At 36.9% G+C, this 17,551-nt stretch overlaps 1 protein-coding gene and 1 pseudogene across 1 annotated transcript in view; both read left to right on the plus strand.

Annotated features, from left to right (window-relative positions):
- Positions 1-997: 997 nt before the first annotated feature.
- Positions 998-2,780, plus strand: LOC124620063 (annotated as a pseudogene).
- A 3,361-nt stretch (positions 2,781-6,141) lies between these two features.
- Positions 6,142-17,551, plus strand: part of LOC124619879 (centrosomal protein of 120 kDa-like) — a 191,579-nt gene continuing 180,169 nt past the window's right edge. Inside the window, exons 1-2 of the mRNA XM_047146505.1 lie at positions 6,142-6,265; positions 6,304-6,486. Of these exons, the coding sequence (XP_047002461.1) occupies positions 6,453-6,486 (34 nt within the window). The 5' untranslated portion in view covers positions 6,142-6,265; positions 6,304-6,452. The remainder of the gene's footprint in view (positions 6,266-6,303; positions 6,487-17,551) is intronic.

The following is a 17,551-nucleotide window of genomic DNA, read 5'->3' on the forward strand; positions in this document are numbered from 1 at the left end:
GGAGGTATTGTGTAGAATTGGAAAGAAAAGGAGTTTGTGGCACAACTTGACTAGAAGAAGGAATCGGTTGGTAGGACATGTTCTGAGGCATCAAGGAATCACCAATTTAGTATTGGAGGGTAGCGTGGAGGGTAAAAATCGTAGAGGGAGACCAAGAGATGAATACACCAAGCAGATTCAGAAGAATGTAAGTTGCAGTAGGTACTGGGAGACGAAGAAGCTTACACAGGATAGAGTAGCATAGAGAGCTGCATCAAACCAGTCTCAGGGCTGAAGACCACAACAACAACAACATTTATATTTTATTTTATATCAAAAGTTGTTCACACAACTTTGATTACGAAAGATTACATGCAGATTAACAACCTGGGACTTGACAAATTTGTGAAACTACTAGAATGGAGAGTGTGTTTTCCAATTTGGTACCTTTTGCATAATCAGTGTATTTTTTTTCTATTTCTACTACTTTGTTGAGGAGCTACACATACTCCATCATTTCTTTTGTTCAGATATCAGGCTCCACAGTTGTTATGCTATAAAGTCGTCATAGCATGAATTATTATTCCCTGTTTTCCTATAAAGTCGTCATAGCATGAATTATTCTTCTCTGTTTTCCTATTTTGAAGCTTATGGTAACTTTTTCTTTACAGTAATATAATCGGGGGGTTTCTACCTAATCCTTGCACTCAGGGCATCTCATCTCAAAATTTTTAACATTAAATCTTAGGCTAGGCGCGCACTGGCGATTTTCCGTCGCGCGATTTATTTGTCGCAAGAATGAAATACAGTGGCTCGAATAGGAGCGCGCACACGTGTGACAAAAAAGTAGCGGCGATTTAAAAGACGCAACCGGCCCTATTTCACGCGCGACGCGATTGTCGCAGGTGTGGAATGTTTCACAGGCACTGGCATGGGTCCGCGCGCACTAGCGACGCGATTTCTCGGTCAGTCGCTCACGCTCTGTGTTGCAGACACACAAGTTCAGTGCGCCAGCAGCATGTCTGATAACGGGAATTGCGCCACGGATGACATTGTAAGTTGTGTTGTCGATTCAGGAAGACTAATTGCAGAAGTAGAAAAGCGACCAGCTCTCTACAACAGGATATTAAAAGAATACAGTGATCGCAATTTGAAAGAGTGACTATGGGGAGAAGTATGCTACAGCCTAATTCGGAACTGGACTGAACTGCCTGGACTAGAAAAGACTAACAAAGGTATTTCATGGTTCACTTATTTTATTCATTCATGTAGACATCACAGTTACAACAATTTAATTTTTTTCAAATTGCCAAGATACTGATCCTTGTGGAGTCACAAAGCAGTTTGCAAAATAGTCCCTTATCTGTATACCACACGCATTAGCTCTTATTCCTACAGGCTTCCAGCCTTGCAGAAGGCATTCGTACGACTCGTCCTCAGTTCGTACACCGTCATTTCGTCTTACGAAATTATGCAGAATACAACATGCTTTTATGATTGTGTCTCAAAAACCAACATCCACATCCATAGGTCGATGAAATATTCTCCATTTGTTAGCCAAAATCGCCAAAGTACATTCCACCATTCTACGAGCACAACAGTGTCTATAATTAAAAACACGCTGCTGTTTCATTGTCAGGATTTTCTTCGAGTACGGCTGGAGAATATGTCTAGACAATGAAAATGCTTCATCTCCTACAAAATTAAAAGGTTGAGGCTCTCCTTCCTCGTCGTGTGGTAATTTTTGAGGATTTGGAATGTTTAACTGATTAGATTTCAGTTTTTGATAGAAGTTAGATTTCTTGAACACATTAGAATCCCCATTGGCTCCATACGAGCCCACGTCTACCACAGTGAAACAATAGTCAGCGTCCACTATGGCCAAAAGCACTGTCGAAAAATAATTCTTGTAATTATAAAACTCTGAGCCACTGTCAGCAGACTTCTTCAGTCTCACATGTTTCCCGTCCACAGCACCAATGCAATTTGGAAAGTCAGTTCTGTCTAAAACCTATTTGGCAATAATCTTCAGTTTTTCTGCCATATGAATAGGCTGTAGACATTCCCACAACTGCTCACATATATTCTTCACAATTTCTGTGATTGTAGTGGCTCCCAATAGATATTCGTAGTGTAATGAGCGAAAGCTATTTCCAATTGCAAGGTATCTGGAAGAAATAATATTCAGTAACAGCAATAATATTTATTCATAAAAGTATTAAGGTAAATACTTACAATAAATTATATATAGCGATAATTTCATTTATGACAGGTAAAGAAATTCAAAGGAAGTGGAAAAACCTGAAGGACTGCTTCGCGAGAGAACTGGCATCACAGAAAAAATCTTCGTCTGGCGAGGCTACAAGGAAACGGAGGAAGTATCTATGCTTCGATGCAATGTTATTTCTGCTCCCTCAAATGGAAGACAGACCGACCACCAGCAACTTCGAAATTATACCCAGTAGCACAGGAAACAAGGAAGTAGGTTCTCCCCCCAGTTTGTCTTCACAAAACAACAAGAGCACACTGCACAAAGCACAAGAGTACGACATCCTACGAAAAGAGAAGCCAAGAAGGTTACGTCCTACAAGGAATCTCTATTAAATATTTTAAAAGACAGACAAAAAGAAGATGTTAACGAGGATAAGAATTTTGCATTAATGCTTGTCCCCATGCTGGTGAAGTTAAACGAAGAACAGAAACATTACCCGAAAATAGAAATACTGAATGTGATGAGGAATGCCAGATATTATCAGCTTTCACCGATTTTTCCACAGCATCCGACCGAACATGTGTTATAAAACAACTCAAGCAACTTATTCTCCAGCATCTTCATTCGTTCAACCGTATTCTTCAAATTTCCTAAATGAAACGGAACCTCCACAAAATTTGTTCGTATGCCCCTCTGCTGACTACCGCAACAAGACCACAGAAACCTCTATGCGCAACATGGTTTTGCAGTTTTCTCATGAAACAAGTTCGCCAGTTTCGACTTGCAGTAGTAATTTTCTTTATGTATCTGATCAGTAATGTAAAATGGCAACAATAATTGTTGAATGCAATGATTCTCTTGCTGCATCTAATCAATAATGTAAAAGGGCAATAAAAGCTGTTGAATGAGGTAATGTGTGCTCACCTCAAAGTCACTGATAAGCCCTCCTCAGGTGGTATACACTTCCTCCATGTCGTATCTTGTTTTGTTATATTCGGTCCTACTGTCTGAAGCAGTGCATCAAAAGTATTCTTACTCATTCGATAGTATTGAAAGAATATATCTGGGTGATTTTGTAACTCTTCGTGTAATTTGTAAAACTGCCCTTTCACTAGTCTTTGACTTACAATCGGATGCACCCAGTAACGACATTCGCGCTGTTTTCTCGCTCTTCTTCGTAGTAAAAGCGCCACCAAACAAGCTGTTTCGATGAAATCCATGCTGGTACTGAGAGTAGTTGCGATTTTCCTGCCGCTGTGTGCGCACCACAATGTACTTCCGCGACAGCGATTGTTAAGTCGCGCCGACTGAAAAATCGCCTGTGCGCGCCTAGCCTTAGAAGCGGCATTCCATATGGCTTATCTTTGTAATCATCTATAAGTTTAAGCGTGTTTCCTGTGGAGTCGATAGGCATTATTGCACATGAATTCCTTCGCAGCATTGCCACAACATACTACACCACCAAACACAAATGGATCACAGCTACCTGTCTGCTAAGAAGTACAAAGATTCCAAACGAAGCCGGGAGCAATGCGCTTTACGTATGCACTATATAGATAGTGTATTTACATTGCGTTGTTTATGCAATAAAGACTAACACATGATGTTAACGTCCCACCCATTTCAGTTCCATAGACGGCCTGTTACCGCAATTTGAATGCGTTAGGTTCGTTCAAGCAGCTGCTAGCGCGCTGATGCGCGGGTTCTTCAATTCATTCATTCATTCATTCTTTATTGATCCACTGAATCATTTTGTGTACAGAGAGTATTTATTACATGATATGAAACAAGTCATTAACTTGTTAAACATTTAAAAAATACATAACTCCAAACTCAATACGCCTAGACTTACACAGTTGTATGATAGTTATAGATTGCAGGATATTGTATTAGTGTATTCACAAGTTGTTCAAAACTAAGGTCAACAAGGCCTAATTAAAATTAAAATTTGTGGATACATTTAAAATGAAATTAAGTACAGATAATCATCACGTAATTTATACAACAGTAAATATTTACTAGAGAAATATAATAAGGACGTACAAGTAGATCAATTTTTGACAGTCGGTTAGGCCTTATTGAATATTATAGTAGGGAAAGATAAACGTGCAAATATATTACATGGAAAAATCACATTCAAAATATTCATGTAAGTTATAAAAAGAGTGTTTTAATAATATCGATTTAGGCCTTATTTTGAAAGCTGTTGTAGTTTCCGTGATCGACTATTTCGTGCTCACGCTTCATCAATAAATATAAGGTAAGCATTTTCCTTACTCATATAAAATCACCTTTTCTTGTAGAAGTGCAAAAGAATAGCAACTGGCTGAATCATGAATCACACAACTGCCGTTTATTTCAGGTGTCCAGCGAACGGAAATCGGATTTTCTGCCGAGTGATGAGTAGTTGGTAGTGTTAAGTCGTTCAAATGTGATACCGCAGTACAGCGACGCTGAATTTATGGAACATTTTCGTGTGCGGCGTCATGTGGTAGGCGAGCTTAATGAAAAATTCAGGAATTCTCGCATTATAAGTATCAGGCAGGGGGAAATGGGAAGCTGCTTCCACTACTGCACACTCGGATCTTCTGTGGTTTGCCGACCACGAAGCGCCAAGTTTTAAAGACGTAGCAGACAGATTAAAGAGTGGCTTATTTCGTTAGTGGTTTAGTTAGGAGTCGTTATGAAGTGGCCACCTGCCGAGGAATGTTTGCGTATCTTCCGACACAACTTCCCAACAATGTACGCAGTTGCTGGTACTACACATGTCCGGTGTTCAACCATCACTACGCGCGGGAACCAAACCAGAAATAGGACAAGAAACGTTTCAGGCCGGTATTACACTATAAAATTTCCTTGTCAAAGTTGATATGTCAAATATTTATGTCAAAGAAATTTGATGGTGTAATAGGGAACTTTGTCAAACGTCGCCTGTCGTCAAGTAAATATGGTCAGATCTAGGGCGTTGTCGTAGATTTGATCATAAGAGTTCTGTTCACTGCAATGTGAAATGTAACCGCTTTGAGCGCTGGTGCCGCTACAGCTATTTGACGAATCTGTCATTTGTTTATTTCATGGAGGTAAAAAATGGTTTATTTATTAGTTTAGCAGCTTATGATGTACATCTATGGAGTAAATCCATATTTTTAATAAACTTGCCTGGACGAGGTTGGGGTTGAGCAAGGGGCACAGTGCATGCTATTAATTGTGTGTTGATGGGCAAGTGGAACATGCTGTAGGCGACTTCATGACCACAATCACAGCTACAGGCATCCACATCTTCATCTGGAACCATCCAGGCCGCCTTCCAGCAAGCCGGAATAGAGAGCAAAAAATAAAAAAATTCTTTCTTAGCGTTCCATTCCACTTTGTTTATCCTTAAACTCTAGTTGCCACAAGAGCGCTTCATCTGTTTCGTACTTTTTATTAATTTTGTAGTTGTTGGAACACTAATTCCATTATTCAAAAATAGAAATAGTTCTTATTGCCCATGTAGTGTACTAAACATTTATTTACATTCACATATTACCCCTTCAGTGCTTTATAAATCGCTTCACACCTTTCTGGAATTATTTTGGTTAATGTGCAATGTGATAGTCGAGTACTGTGTTGTAAACTAGAGTAGCTCTCTCCTGTGTCAAGATATCCCAGTGTCACAGTTTGCCTGTCTTCTGCACGTAAATCATTTCTCAAAAGAGTATTATCTTTTGTAATTTGAGAAGCCACTTTAATGAGCAAATACTGAAATACACTCTCACCCATTCGTATGTAATTTACGTCCTCCATTAGCAGCTCTCGTAACACATTTTGCTGAATGCTTTTACTATCTCGACGTAATACCTATGATTTCATCCAAGTATAAGCAAAGGAAACATGTTTTTTACGTCATCGTTTCTGCGCATGCGTAGTGACTCCTGTTTCTAGTGCTTTAAGGTAATTCTCTAGCAGCTGCTTGAACGAATCAATTGTGGTATGTTTTGAAACCCCCATCGACCAAGTGTGTATTGTCCTTTTATAAATAGCCAAAATGTTGATGATTTACAAACCGAAAAAAATTAAGTACTTAAGCCAATGGTAAAATGCTTAGGTTATAGATACATCTGTGGTTTAAGGTAAAATACGAATGTAATTAGGCAAATATCAGATGTACAAAATGTTCGTATTATGGCACACCTGCCACTTGTTGTGCTGTTGCCATGGTGACAAGTGACATGATGCCAAGCTAGGCATTGCAGTTGCGGCGTGTGTTTATATACTGAGAATGGAGTCGTCGGTTATTTTGCGTATAAGGAAAGGTACCGATATTTAGACGTTTTTATGCAATATCTAATTTTAAGTTGGGCATCTAAATTTATTTATTCATTCAGAAATCATCTCATAGTGACATAGGATTAATTTTTTAATCTTAATAATAATGAAAAAATTGTACTGGTAGCTCAAAAAATATACACAGACAGAATACAATTATGTTTTTATGAGGATGGACAGTTGGTGGGCTGTGATCTAGATAAAGGAACCATCACAGTATTTGCGTAAAACTAGTTAGGGAAACTTTATCCCTATAACGGACAGAGCTAACTCCAGAATACTAAATATCAGGTCATTGTGTTAACAACTGCACTATCCCATCCGGTTGGCCCCTGATGTACAAAATTTTATAATGTAACTAAAGTATTGACTAAACGAAACATTTTTTTTTAGCCAAGGTTGTTTCACAGAATTTATCATTTCTGTACGACCAGTGTTTCGGATTATGAGCCCATTTTCTGGTATGCAACTGATCCCGAAGATAGAAACCAAAAATCAACGACAACTACTTAATCTGTATGGTTTGGCAAAAACTATAAATTGTTTTTTTATCTCTGCTGGTAATTTGGCATAGTTTAATAAATTAAAGTAATATAAACATAGTTTTGCTCTTCATCACTGCACACGGCAAAGGGCACATGCTGGTGACTCCTGGACAATGAACATGCTGTTATACCCCTTACACAGACTCCAGTCTCTTTGGAAAATTGACACCAAGCCCACAAAACATGTCACAATTACCCGAACTCATTTTTAATGTCCTCCCGTCAGTCCAGCAGACTTGACATCTTCCTGTGATGAGTGGAATGTTGATGTTACTGTTATGCATAGTACATCTTGGCACATTAATTTCTCATAAAACCGTTATAATGTGACAAGATTGTGGTGTTGTCCCCTTCCATTGTTAACCACTACTCTGAGTCATCTAAATGATCTTTAATTGTTTAGTATGGATCACTTTTGAAGTGTGTTTTAGCTGCTATTTCAGACACACATTTTAGTAATCTTTTTGATTTTCTTTCACAGTTTGTCATACTTTTTTATTCTCTTAGAGAAAATCCTGTTTGGAGTGAGTTGTTTGTTTTCTTTGGAAATTACAAGCTTGATTATGTACAGAACTATTTGTGAAATACTTAGTAATGTTATCCTGATATGCAAAATATCTACATCTACATTGATACTCTGCAAATCACATTTATGTGCCTGGCAGAGGGTTTGTCTGAACTGACACTGTTTGCTGGTGGTACAAACATCATTATTAATCTGGTAAAAGAAACTCCAAATGAAAATGATACAAATAAGGTCTTTGGAAAAGTCATTAATTGGTTTTCTGCAAATGTGCTTGCTCTAAACTTTGGGGGGGGGGGGGGGGGGGGGGGAACAGTAAACCAATTTTCTGCTGCAAAAAGTACAGTTCCTTCAATAAATATAGCACATCAACAGAAATCAGTAGACAGGGTAGAGCACCTAAGTTTTTGGGTGTACACATAGATGAGAATCATAGTTGGAAAATTCATATTTTTTATCTTCTAAAGTGACTAGGTTCAGCAACTTTTGCAGTCAGAATAATTGCCAATTTTGAGGATATAGAAATTAGTAAGCTAACATACTTTGCATACTTTCACTCTCTGATATCATACGGAATAATATTTTGGGGTAACTCAACATTTAGACAAAGAGTATTCACTCCTCAAAAGAAAGTGGTAAGAATAATGTGTGGGGTTGATAGTCGCACATCTTGTAGGCATCTTTTTAAAAGATTGGGAATTCTTACAACAGCCTCACAGTACATTTACTCACTAATGAAATTTGTTCTCAACAATATGGACCAGTTTAAAAAGAACAGTGACTTTCATGATTATAATACCAGAAAAAAGAAAGACTTACACTATCCTTTACTCAACCTATCTTTGCCACAGAAAGGGGTAAAATATGCTGCTGTAAAATTTTTGACAAATTACCAGATGAAATAAAATGTCTGAAAGACTGCAGTAATAGCCGTTATGATGTGGAACGTGTCAAGTGCACAAGAAATGCACATATGAAACAAGATTTTTAAAAATATATATATATATTTTACAATACAGAGTTAAGGATTAATATTTCTATTATTTACCCCATTCCCTTAAATGGCACAAAATGGACATACTATATTTATAGATTTATTTATTCATATCCAAGAATTCATCTATGGTATAGAAGGAGTTGTCAAGGAGATATGATTTCAGTTTATTTTTGAAGCTATTACTGCTGTCTGTCAGACATTTTATGTGTGTCTACTGCTGACAAAGGCCTTAATGGCTGATAGCTATGAGTGTGTGAATCTTATTATTGTGCCTATAGTGACTCAGCATCTCTGCTATATGGTGAGTAGCAACTTTCCTTCTCTGGTATTGTTACATTCCATTCTGGATTTTCCATTGTTTGTTTACGAGGTTTCTTGTGGCTATATATCAGCACATGGTCTAAGATTGATGCTGAACTTTTTGATACCATGCCAGAAGTGCTCAGAATGTTTAGGAAATTATTACTAATTTCATCATCAACATCTATATCAATATTCATAACACAAACTCAAGCTTTTAGCTTTAGTTAGTTTGTGATGGGTATCGGTCAGGGCTACGCAGTGGCACTGTTTAGCAGCTTACCATGTCATTAGGAGCCTTGGTTCGAAAATGGTTCCGTAGACTAATACTGGTAACTGGAAGTAAAAAATAAAAATTTATTGTGGTATAAACTGATGTAGTTTCACAAGGCATTGCCTACACCTAAACAGGACTGTGAAGGGAAGATTGGTACAGCTGATTCATGAAAGTATAGGGGGTGGATCTCAGGCCACACATGGTCAAATACCTGTTGTCGTAGGTAGAAAAAGTAGGTATTTTTTGGGATAAATCCAGACAGCAGGTTCCCCTGCCTAAAGGAAAAAAAAAAAAAAAAAATACTGAAACAACCATTCACAAGACAGATTGTAACACTTCAAATATCACACATACCATATGTCACAAAGGAAAACAAACCATTGTAAAGAGTAACATGGGGCATTTCACACACTTAACAATCCTCCATCAAAACATGCAATCATTAAAAAATGAAATAACTGTTAGAAGTTGAGCTCCAATCTTTGAACTGCCCAGTAGTTTGCATTACTGAGCACTGGTGTAGGGAAACAGAAATCCAACATGTAGTATTATCATTATATGAAATGGCAAACTCTTACTGCAGAACTACTTCAAGGGGTGGAGGATCATGCATTTATATCAGGAAAGGAACACAGTTCAAATCAAGATATGACCTCAGTATAGTAAGTGAAGACAAACACTTTGAAATATCAGCTATAGAATTAACAGGGCTTGATATCACCAAGAAATTAATCATTTTATGAGTGTATAGATCTCCCAGTGGGAGTGTGGACACTTTTTTCAATAAATTAACAGAAGTTCTAGATAAAGTATCAAGTACAAAGGTCAACATAATTCTGTGTGGGGACATTAACATCAACACTAATATCATAAATGAACCCAACAGCACCCTCATAAATATCCTTCAAAGTTTTGACATGTCCCTATTGGTCAATAGTGCAACAAGGGTTACTACAGTGACTGCATCAGTAATTGACCATGTGGCCACAAATATGGACAGGGAAAAATGTGATGTAGTTGTAAAAGAGCTCGGACTATCAGACCATCTCTGTCAAATAACAAAAGTAAAATCAGGCATTGAATCATTCCCTAAACTACAAGCCGACAAACGACATCTATCAGAAATAAGAATAAAAGATTTTTCAAAAGAACTAGCAAAACAAAGCTGGGATGAAGTGTATAGGGAAACCAATGTGAATACGAAATTCTCTAAATTCTCCACCTTATTTAAATTGAACTTTGAAAAAGCATTTCCAAAAGTGTGCATGTCTGTATCAACACCTCACAAAAACAGATGGATAACAGCAGCTATTACAAAGTCCTCCCAAACACTTAAACGCCTCAGTTCCATGAAAAAGATTTGCAATGGTCCAGAATTCTTAAACTTTTATCATAGACACAAAAAGATCTGTAGGAAAGCGCTGACTGCTGCAAAAAGTTATTTAATGACAAAATAATATATAATGTAGAGAATAACAGCAAAGCAGTCTGGGGTGTTATAAAAAAGGAAACAGGGAGAAGCAAACAAATGCAGAATAACATAGGCCTACTTCTAAGGGAGGGGGATAAGGTAATAAATGGTCCACAACACTTAACAAACTAGGTAAATGAGTATTTTTCAAGAATTGCAGAGAAGTTACAGCAAAAATCCCCCAAAACAAATATAACGCCTATAAATAATGTTGCACTAAATACAATGATGTTTCTTCCAACCAAAGAGAATGAAGTCAATAAAACTGTTCATAAAAATTCAGTAGGCTTAGATGAATGTGTGTACTGAAACAATGCATAGGGATAATACAACGCCCCTTAACAAATATAATAAATGATTCCTTCACATCAGGGACATTTCCAGAGCAGTTAAAATGTTCAAGAGTTGTACCTTTGCCTAAGAACGGTAATGCAGAAGACATAGAAAATTACCGGCCTATTTCCCTGCTGTCACCATTCTCAAAAATAATAGAAGCAATTATGAAACAGAGATTAATGATTACCGGAATACATACAATCTTTTAAGCGAATCACAGTTTTTGGTTTCTGCAGTGGCAAAAATTTGGAGTCAGCCATAGTAGAATTCACAAGTTGTACATGATGCTCTTGATGAAGATGAGTGTGTCATAGGCATACTGTTGGATCTTTCTGAGGCGTTTGATACAGTCAGCCACAAGATTCTATTAAATAAATTAGAAGCATTATGAATAAGAGGAGTTGCTTATGACTTGCTTCGATCATACCTAGCAGATAGGGTACAAAGAGTAGAGATATCACATACTCAAATACATCTAAACTTCTAATAAATCACTTATCAGAACCAAAATACATTAATGTACGGATTCCGCAAGGTAACATATTAGGATCAATACTATTCCTGATATACATCAATGACTTTCCCAGTAGTGTTACTCATAGTGAAAAAATTTTCTTTTATCTAGATAGCAATATTATAGTTGCTGAGAAAACAAGAGAACTCATGGCAGAGAAAGCAAACGAAACTCTCAAGGAAGTTTATGACTGGTCAGTACGCAGCAAAGTGACATTGAACACAAAGAAAACTAATGCCATGAATTTCAGTTTGAAGAGGGAAAATGACAATGTTAAATTAAATATAGATGGCACCTCTATAGACTGTGTAACAAATGCAAAATTTCTAGGAATGAATATTGATTCTCAGTTGAAGTGGTGTGAATACACAAAGGTACTTGCAAACAGAATGTCATCAGCATGTTATGCCCTTAGAATCCTATCATCAGTGTGTGTCATGCAGTGTCTTTTAGTTACATACTATTAATATGTACACTCAATTCTTAGCTGTGGCATTCGTTTTTGGGGAACAAATGCACAAAATATGAACGCAATTATTAATTCCAGAAAAGAGCCATTAGAATAATAACCAAAAATTGTAGTCGAGCTCATTGTAAAGATCTGTTCAAAACAATGGGGATTTTAACTGCTCTATGTGAATACATTTACCAGTCAGTTGTACACATCAGAAATAGTGTAACTAATTACTGCATAAACAGCTATGTTCATGACCATGCAACAAGAGATAGACTCAACTTACATTTACCAAGATAAAATAAACATAAAACTAAAAACAGCATTTTCTACCAAGGAATATAACTGTACAATAAATTACCAAAAGGGATTTAAGAAACTGCAAAAATACACTTATTTTAAAAGAAAGCTAAAAAGTACCTGTTATGCAATACATTATATACATTGAAGGATTACTTAGATAAAACAGAGTAGGAGTTTGGTAAAAACAATGCTATACAAATAAATAATAATAATAATGATTATGAAACATCCAACATTCCACACAACACCTTCACACCATGTTTTCTCCCTTCTTTTTTTCGTTTTCTATAAATATTTACCGCCAAGCTATGCATAACACAACACTAACACCTCTTCCTCTTTCTGAGCTCAACATCTCACTCATTATGGAGGGATATATCTAAAAACACAGATGATGTGACTTACCGAACGAAAGTGCTGGCAGGTCGGTAGACACACAAACAGACAATGTCTGCTTGTGTCTGTGTATGTGCGGATGGATATGTGTGTGTGTGTGTGTGTGTGTGTGTGTGTGTGTGTGTGTGTGTGTGTATACCCGTTCTTTTTTCCCCCTAAGGTAAGTCTTTCCACTCCCGGGATTGGAATGACTCCTTACCCTCTCCCTTAAAACCCACATCCTTTCGTCTTTCCCTCTCCTTCCCTCTTTCCTGACGAAGCAACCGTTGGTTGTGAAAGCTGGAATTTCGTGTGTATATTTGTGTTTGTTTGTGTGTCTATCGACCTGCCAGCACTTTCGTTCGGTAAGTCACATCATCTGTGTTTTTAGATATATTTTTCCCACCTGGAATGTTTCCCTCTATTATATTCATTATGGAGGGATGTTGACTCAGTTTTTCAGGATAGCAAATGGGAAGTTGCGGTGCAGAAAGTGGTCCAAAAATCACCAGTGTGTGTGTGTGTGTGTGTGTGTGTGTGTGTGTGTGTGTGTGTGTGTGGTGAGTGAAGTGTTCTGAAACAATGCGTGTATAGTGTGTGCAGTGACTGATAATGCGATATGAGTGAACAGTGTGGAATTACATTATTTAATATGTTATTTGTAAAAAAAGTCTTGTATACCAGTAGTAAATCTAATGATTGTCTCTAACTAGAAGTCTGTAAATATATGTGTGTACGAATTAGCTTATTTTAAATTGGTCTAAACTTGTAAATACTTTGACATGTCCTATATCCTTGTAAAAATAGAACTACAGATGAATAAAGCTACTACTACTACTACTACTACTACTACTACTTTATGAAGGTAAGAACTGTATAAAAACTTCATAGATCGCGAAATGGGTTGATGGTTGAAATTTAATCCACATGATCTTGAATCAGAAATGCAAAAAGACTAAGCCCACAATGTCCAAAAATTTTAACTGCTATGTTTGAAGTGACCAAAAATTTGTTTCTGAGTCAGTTTTGTTACACTTGCCTACTGAAACTTCCACTTCCATGGAAAACCAATCTGCCTGCAGTCATCCGTATTCATCAGAGACACTATGGCTCATGTGTCTAATTTGGAATCTGCAGCACAGTTGTTAATGCTTGGGGTAAATGTCAACTTGCTTAGAGTCCTGTGTGGACTTGAGCATAATAGCATGGGGTGAGGGTGATGTACAACAACTGAAGCACACAATTGCTAACTGTACTGTTTTGTTACAGGCGATACATGGGGTGTCACAGTGAGAACTTGCTTGTGCCTGCTACCACAGTCTGTGTTCCACATAACACTGATGATAACATTGATTGTGAACTATTCCATGTATGTGTCATCTGTTCTCAAACAGATGTTGCACAGCCAAGTGCTACTAAAAATGTTTGTGCACTTTTTGATACAGCATCAGGATTTTGTTGAAATGATCTCAAAGCCTTAGCTCTGACCTATGTAATCTATGTTTACCATTGTGAGCTACGGAGCATGAATAGAAAATGCCACATTGATTACAAAGGAAATTACATTGGAAAGCTGAATATCTACAGCCCATGCTGCTTATGGTCATTGACTTTTTGTGCATACAGATTGAATTTCTGTCTGTTAAAACATAGGCAAAGTCACCATAGTAATGCAGAATTCATCTAAATTCAAGGTACTGGGTCCCAAAAATAATGACTATTTGTGCACCAGAAAAGAACAAAAACACACTGTTGTCATAAGGAGAACTTGGGAAGAAGGTAGTGAAATTAAGTCTCTAAACTTGATCTTTGTAAGTGAATAGATTTTGGTAAGCAATGAGTAAAATTTTACTTACTAAAAATGTTTTTGTCAGAAAGATATCACAGATCTGTACTTTCAGCCTATCTGTAGTGACCTAGATGTTGACAGTGTGTTAAACCATAATCTTCCTTCCTTCATAAATTCAGCCACTCTCCTCTTCTGTACATGTTGCTGAGCAGTGTATTGTCGCCCCTATACATATTTCTTATCAAGCACAAAGTATGTAGAAATTAAGGGGGTGCGCAATTCTGTATAAACATGTTATCATTCCTCAGCAGTTGTATCTTCTGTCACGTGGTGAGGAATGTATTCTCAGCCTCTGAAAATTCAAAAGAAAATTAAAACCATATCTTGTGGAATCGTAAAATCGTCATCAACTTGAAGGTTCTTTTGAGCGTCACAGTGCTTTACCAGGCACTGTCCTCTTGGAGATGGCCATCTCTAATGATCTCGATGCTGCCATGGTGTTGAACTCTAATCTTTCTTCCTTTTTTGTTGGAGAAGAGATGGTGTGCACTTGTTCTTCCAACCTCTGAATTGACTTTCCAGTCAGTTATTGGGGCACGACACACAGTTTGTCATGGACTCTGAATCTCACTGTTACTCAGCATTTTCACATATACAAATGATAGCTGAAGGTGGAAGAAGCATTAAGTATCAGAAAACAATCCTTAGACTGACAGAGGATTGAACCTCAGACCTTTGAATACTTACCCATTGGGCTTAGCTACCTTTTTCTTTTTTTAGATTATCTAATTATATAATGTTGAACATTAAAAATTCTATTAGCAACTTGATAAGAGACCTTGCTGTTCTATACTAATAACAAAACTGTAAAACCATCATCCCTGTCTGTCTGTTTGAACACACTAATCTTCAAAACTACTAGACAAATTTCCATGGGATTTTCACAGGTAACATATAGGCTTTATTTCATCAAAATCAGAATACGGAAAAAAAGATATCATAATTTAAAGTTTTATCTGAACTCATAATTCAGATGTTTAAACATGTTTGGGAGTTTACATCAGTGACAGAATTAAGTGCTGCAATCTTATCTTTACAAATACAAACTGGCTATGAATTTACTTGGGTTGGATATATGGATTTACTGATTTTGTTTTTGTATTAATAATTTTACTTCTTTCTATAAGCTTTGTTTTATTTTATTTAGAGTGGACTGAACACAAAACTGGGGGGGGGGGGGGGGGGGGAAATTTCCTTTCGAGCTTAAAAAGAAGCTCGTAGAGACACTAATACTCCCCATATTTGAGGTGATACCATTCTCCAAGGACTTCCGTTCAATAGCTCACACAGGCTGGAATTGGAAATGTATGCTTGTGTACAAAGCATTTGTGACATAGCATTTTCAATCATATCACACCATAACAGAAATACTCATTACCAACAAAGTAAAATCCTCTCTGCACCAGACTTAACATTGTAATCTTCTCTAAATCATTTTCGGTGTCAGAAACCAGTCTTTGGAACAATCTTCCACAAAATATAAGAGAAATTAAATTCTTTCCAGGCATAAAAAGGCAATTAAAGGTCAACCTTGTATCAATATAGCTGTCTCTCCTACATTCTGTGCAGCTCATTCTTGTCAGTCCTCATCCCCCAGAACTTGTATTTATCCTTTGTCAGCAGAATTCTGTACTTGTATCCTGTTCTTTTCTAAAAGCCATTGTCTCTGTCATTTCAGTCTTCTCCTCTTCCTTTATACATCCCACTTTTTATATGTTGTGGGTGTGGACCTCAGTGTCAATTGCTTTTTGATGGGCAGCTTTATATGGCTCTCTCTGTTCAATTCAATTCAATTTTTATCACAACATAACATGCCTTATACAATCAAAGATTGTGACATAGGTGACTTGTCAGTTATTACACTATATATAACAATACTAAAAATAGACAATAAACTAATAATATACATGGTGTAACATCTTCAAAGAGGTATTTTAATTACAATTATAATGCATTGTTACCATTCATGAAATCTTCTACACTATAGTAACATTTATCTTTCAGATATTTTTCCAGGTCTCTTTTGGTGCCTTTTATATTTGGGTCATCCATATCTTTCCATATTTTATTTACAAATTTCATGCCCATATAGTATGGGGTTTTTTCATATGATTTTAAACGGTGGGTAGGTAACATGTAGCTCGTTCTATGTCTTGTATCATATTGATGCAAGAAGAAGTTGCCCTCAAAAAGTTGCGGGTTTCTTTTCGTGAAAGTGAGAGTTTCATAGATGTATATGCTTGGAATGCTCATTAGATCCAGTTTTACAAATAAAGGTTTGCAGTGTTGATTTGGTTTTGCTCCCACCATTGCTCGGATGATTCTTTTTTGTAGTCTAAAAGCTCTAAGTAAATTTGTTTTTTCAGACCCCCAGAAAATTGTACTATACCTAATGACTGAAACAAAATATGCATTATATACAGTTTTTCTTACAGCTAAATCAGTAATACTATACAAGATATTCATAATATATACAAGGCTATTCAGTCGACCCAGTATGTTATCCACATGGCGACTCCATAACAGGTTTTTATTGACTAACACGCCAAGGAATTTGACACAGTCTGCAGTCTCTAATTTTTTGTCCATATACCTTATTTCACTTATAGACTGTGCAGATTGTTTTGTGGTAAAATGAACAATTTCTGTTTTCGTAAAATTTAATGTCAAGTTATTGTTTTTGACCCATGCCTCCACTTCCCCAAGTGTTTGTTCAATATGACGAATTAGGTCTACCTCATTTTTACAACAGACTACAGCTGTTGAGTCATCTGCATAGAGGATAGTATCAGACTGGACCTGACGTGGCATATCATTAATATAATATAGAAAAAGCAGTGGCCCTAATATTGAGCCTTGTGGAACACCTAATTGAGTGTTTTTCCAGCCAGAGAGAAATTTCTTGCCGTTGATGTTAATAAGTACTCTTTGTTTTCTGTTTGCCAAGTATGATGACATCCAGCTAAGAGATTTGCCTTGAAAACCATAGCGTGCCAATTTTTGGAGAAGCAGGTCATGATTTACTGTGTCGAAGGCTTTGGACAGGTCACAAAAGATGCCTGACACACACATTCTATCATCAAGACATCTGCTGACTTTTGCGACTAA

This window comes from Schistocerca americana, chromosome 6 (assembly GCF_021461395.2).
Source record: "Schistocerca americana isolate TAMUIC-IGC-003095 chromosome 6, iqSchAmer2.1, whole genome shotgun sequence".
NCBI lineage: Eukaryota > Metazoa > Arthropoda > Insecta > Orthoptera > Acrididae > Schistocerca > Schistocerca americana.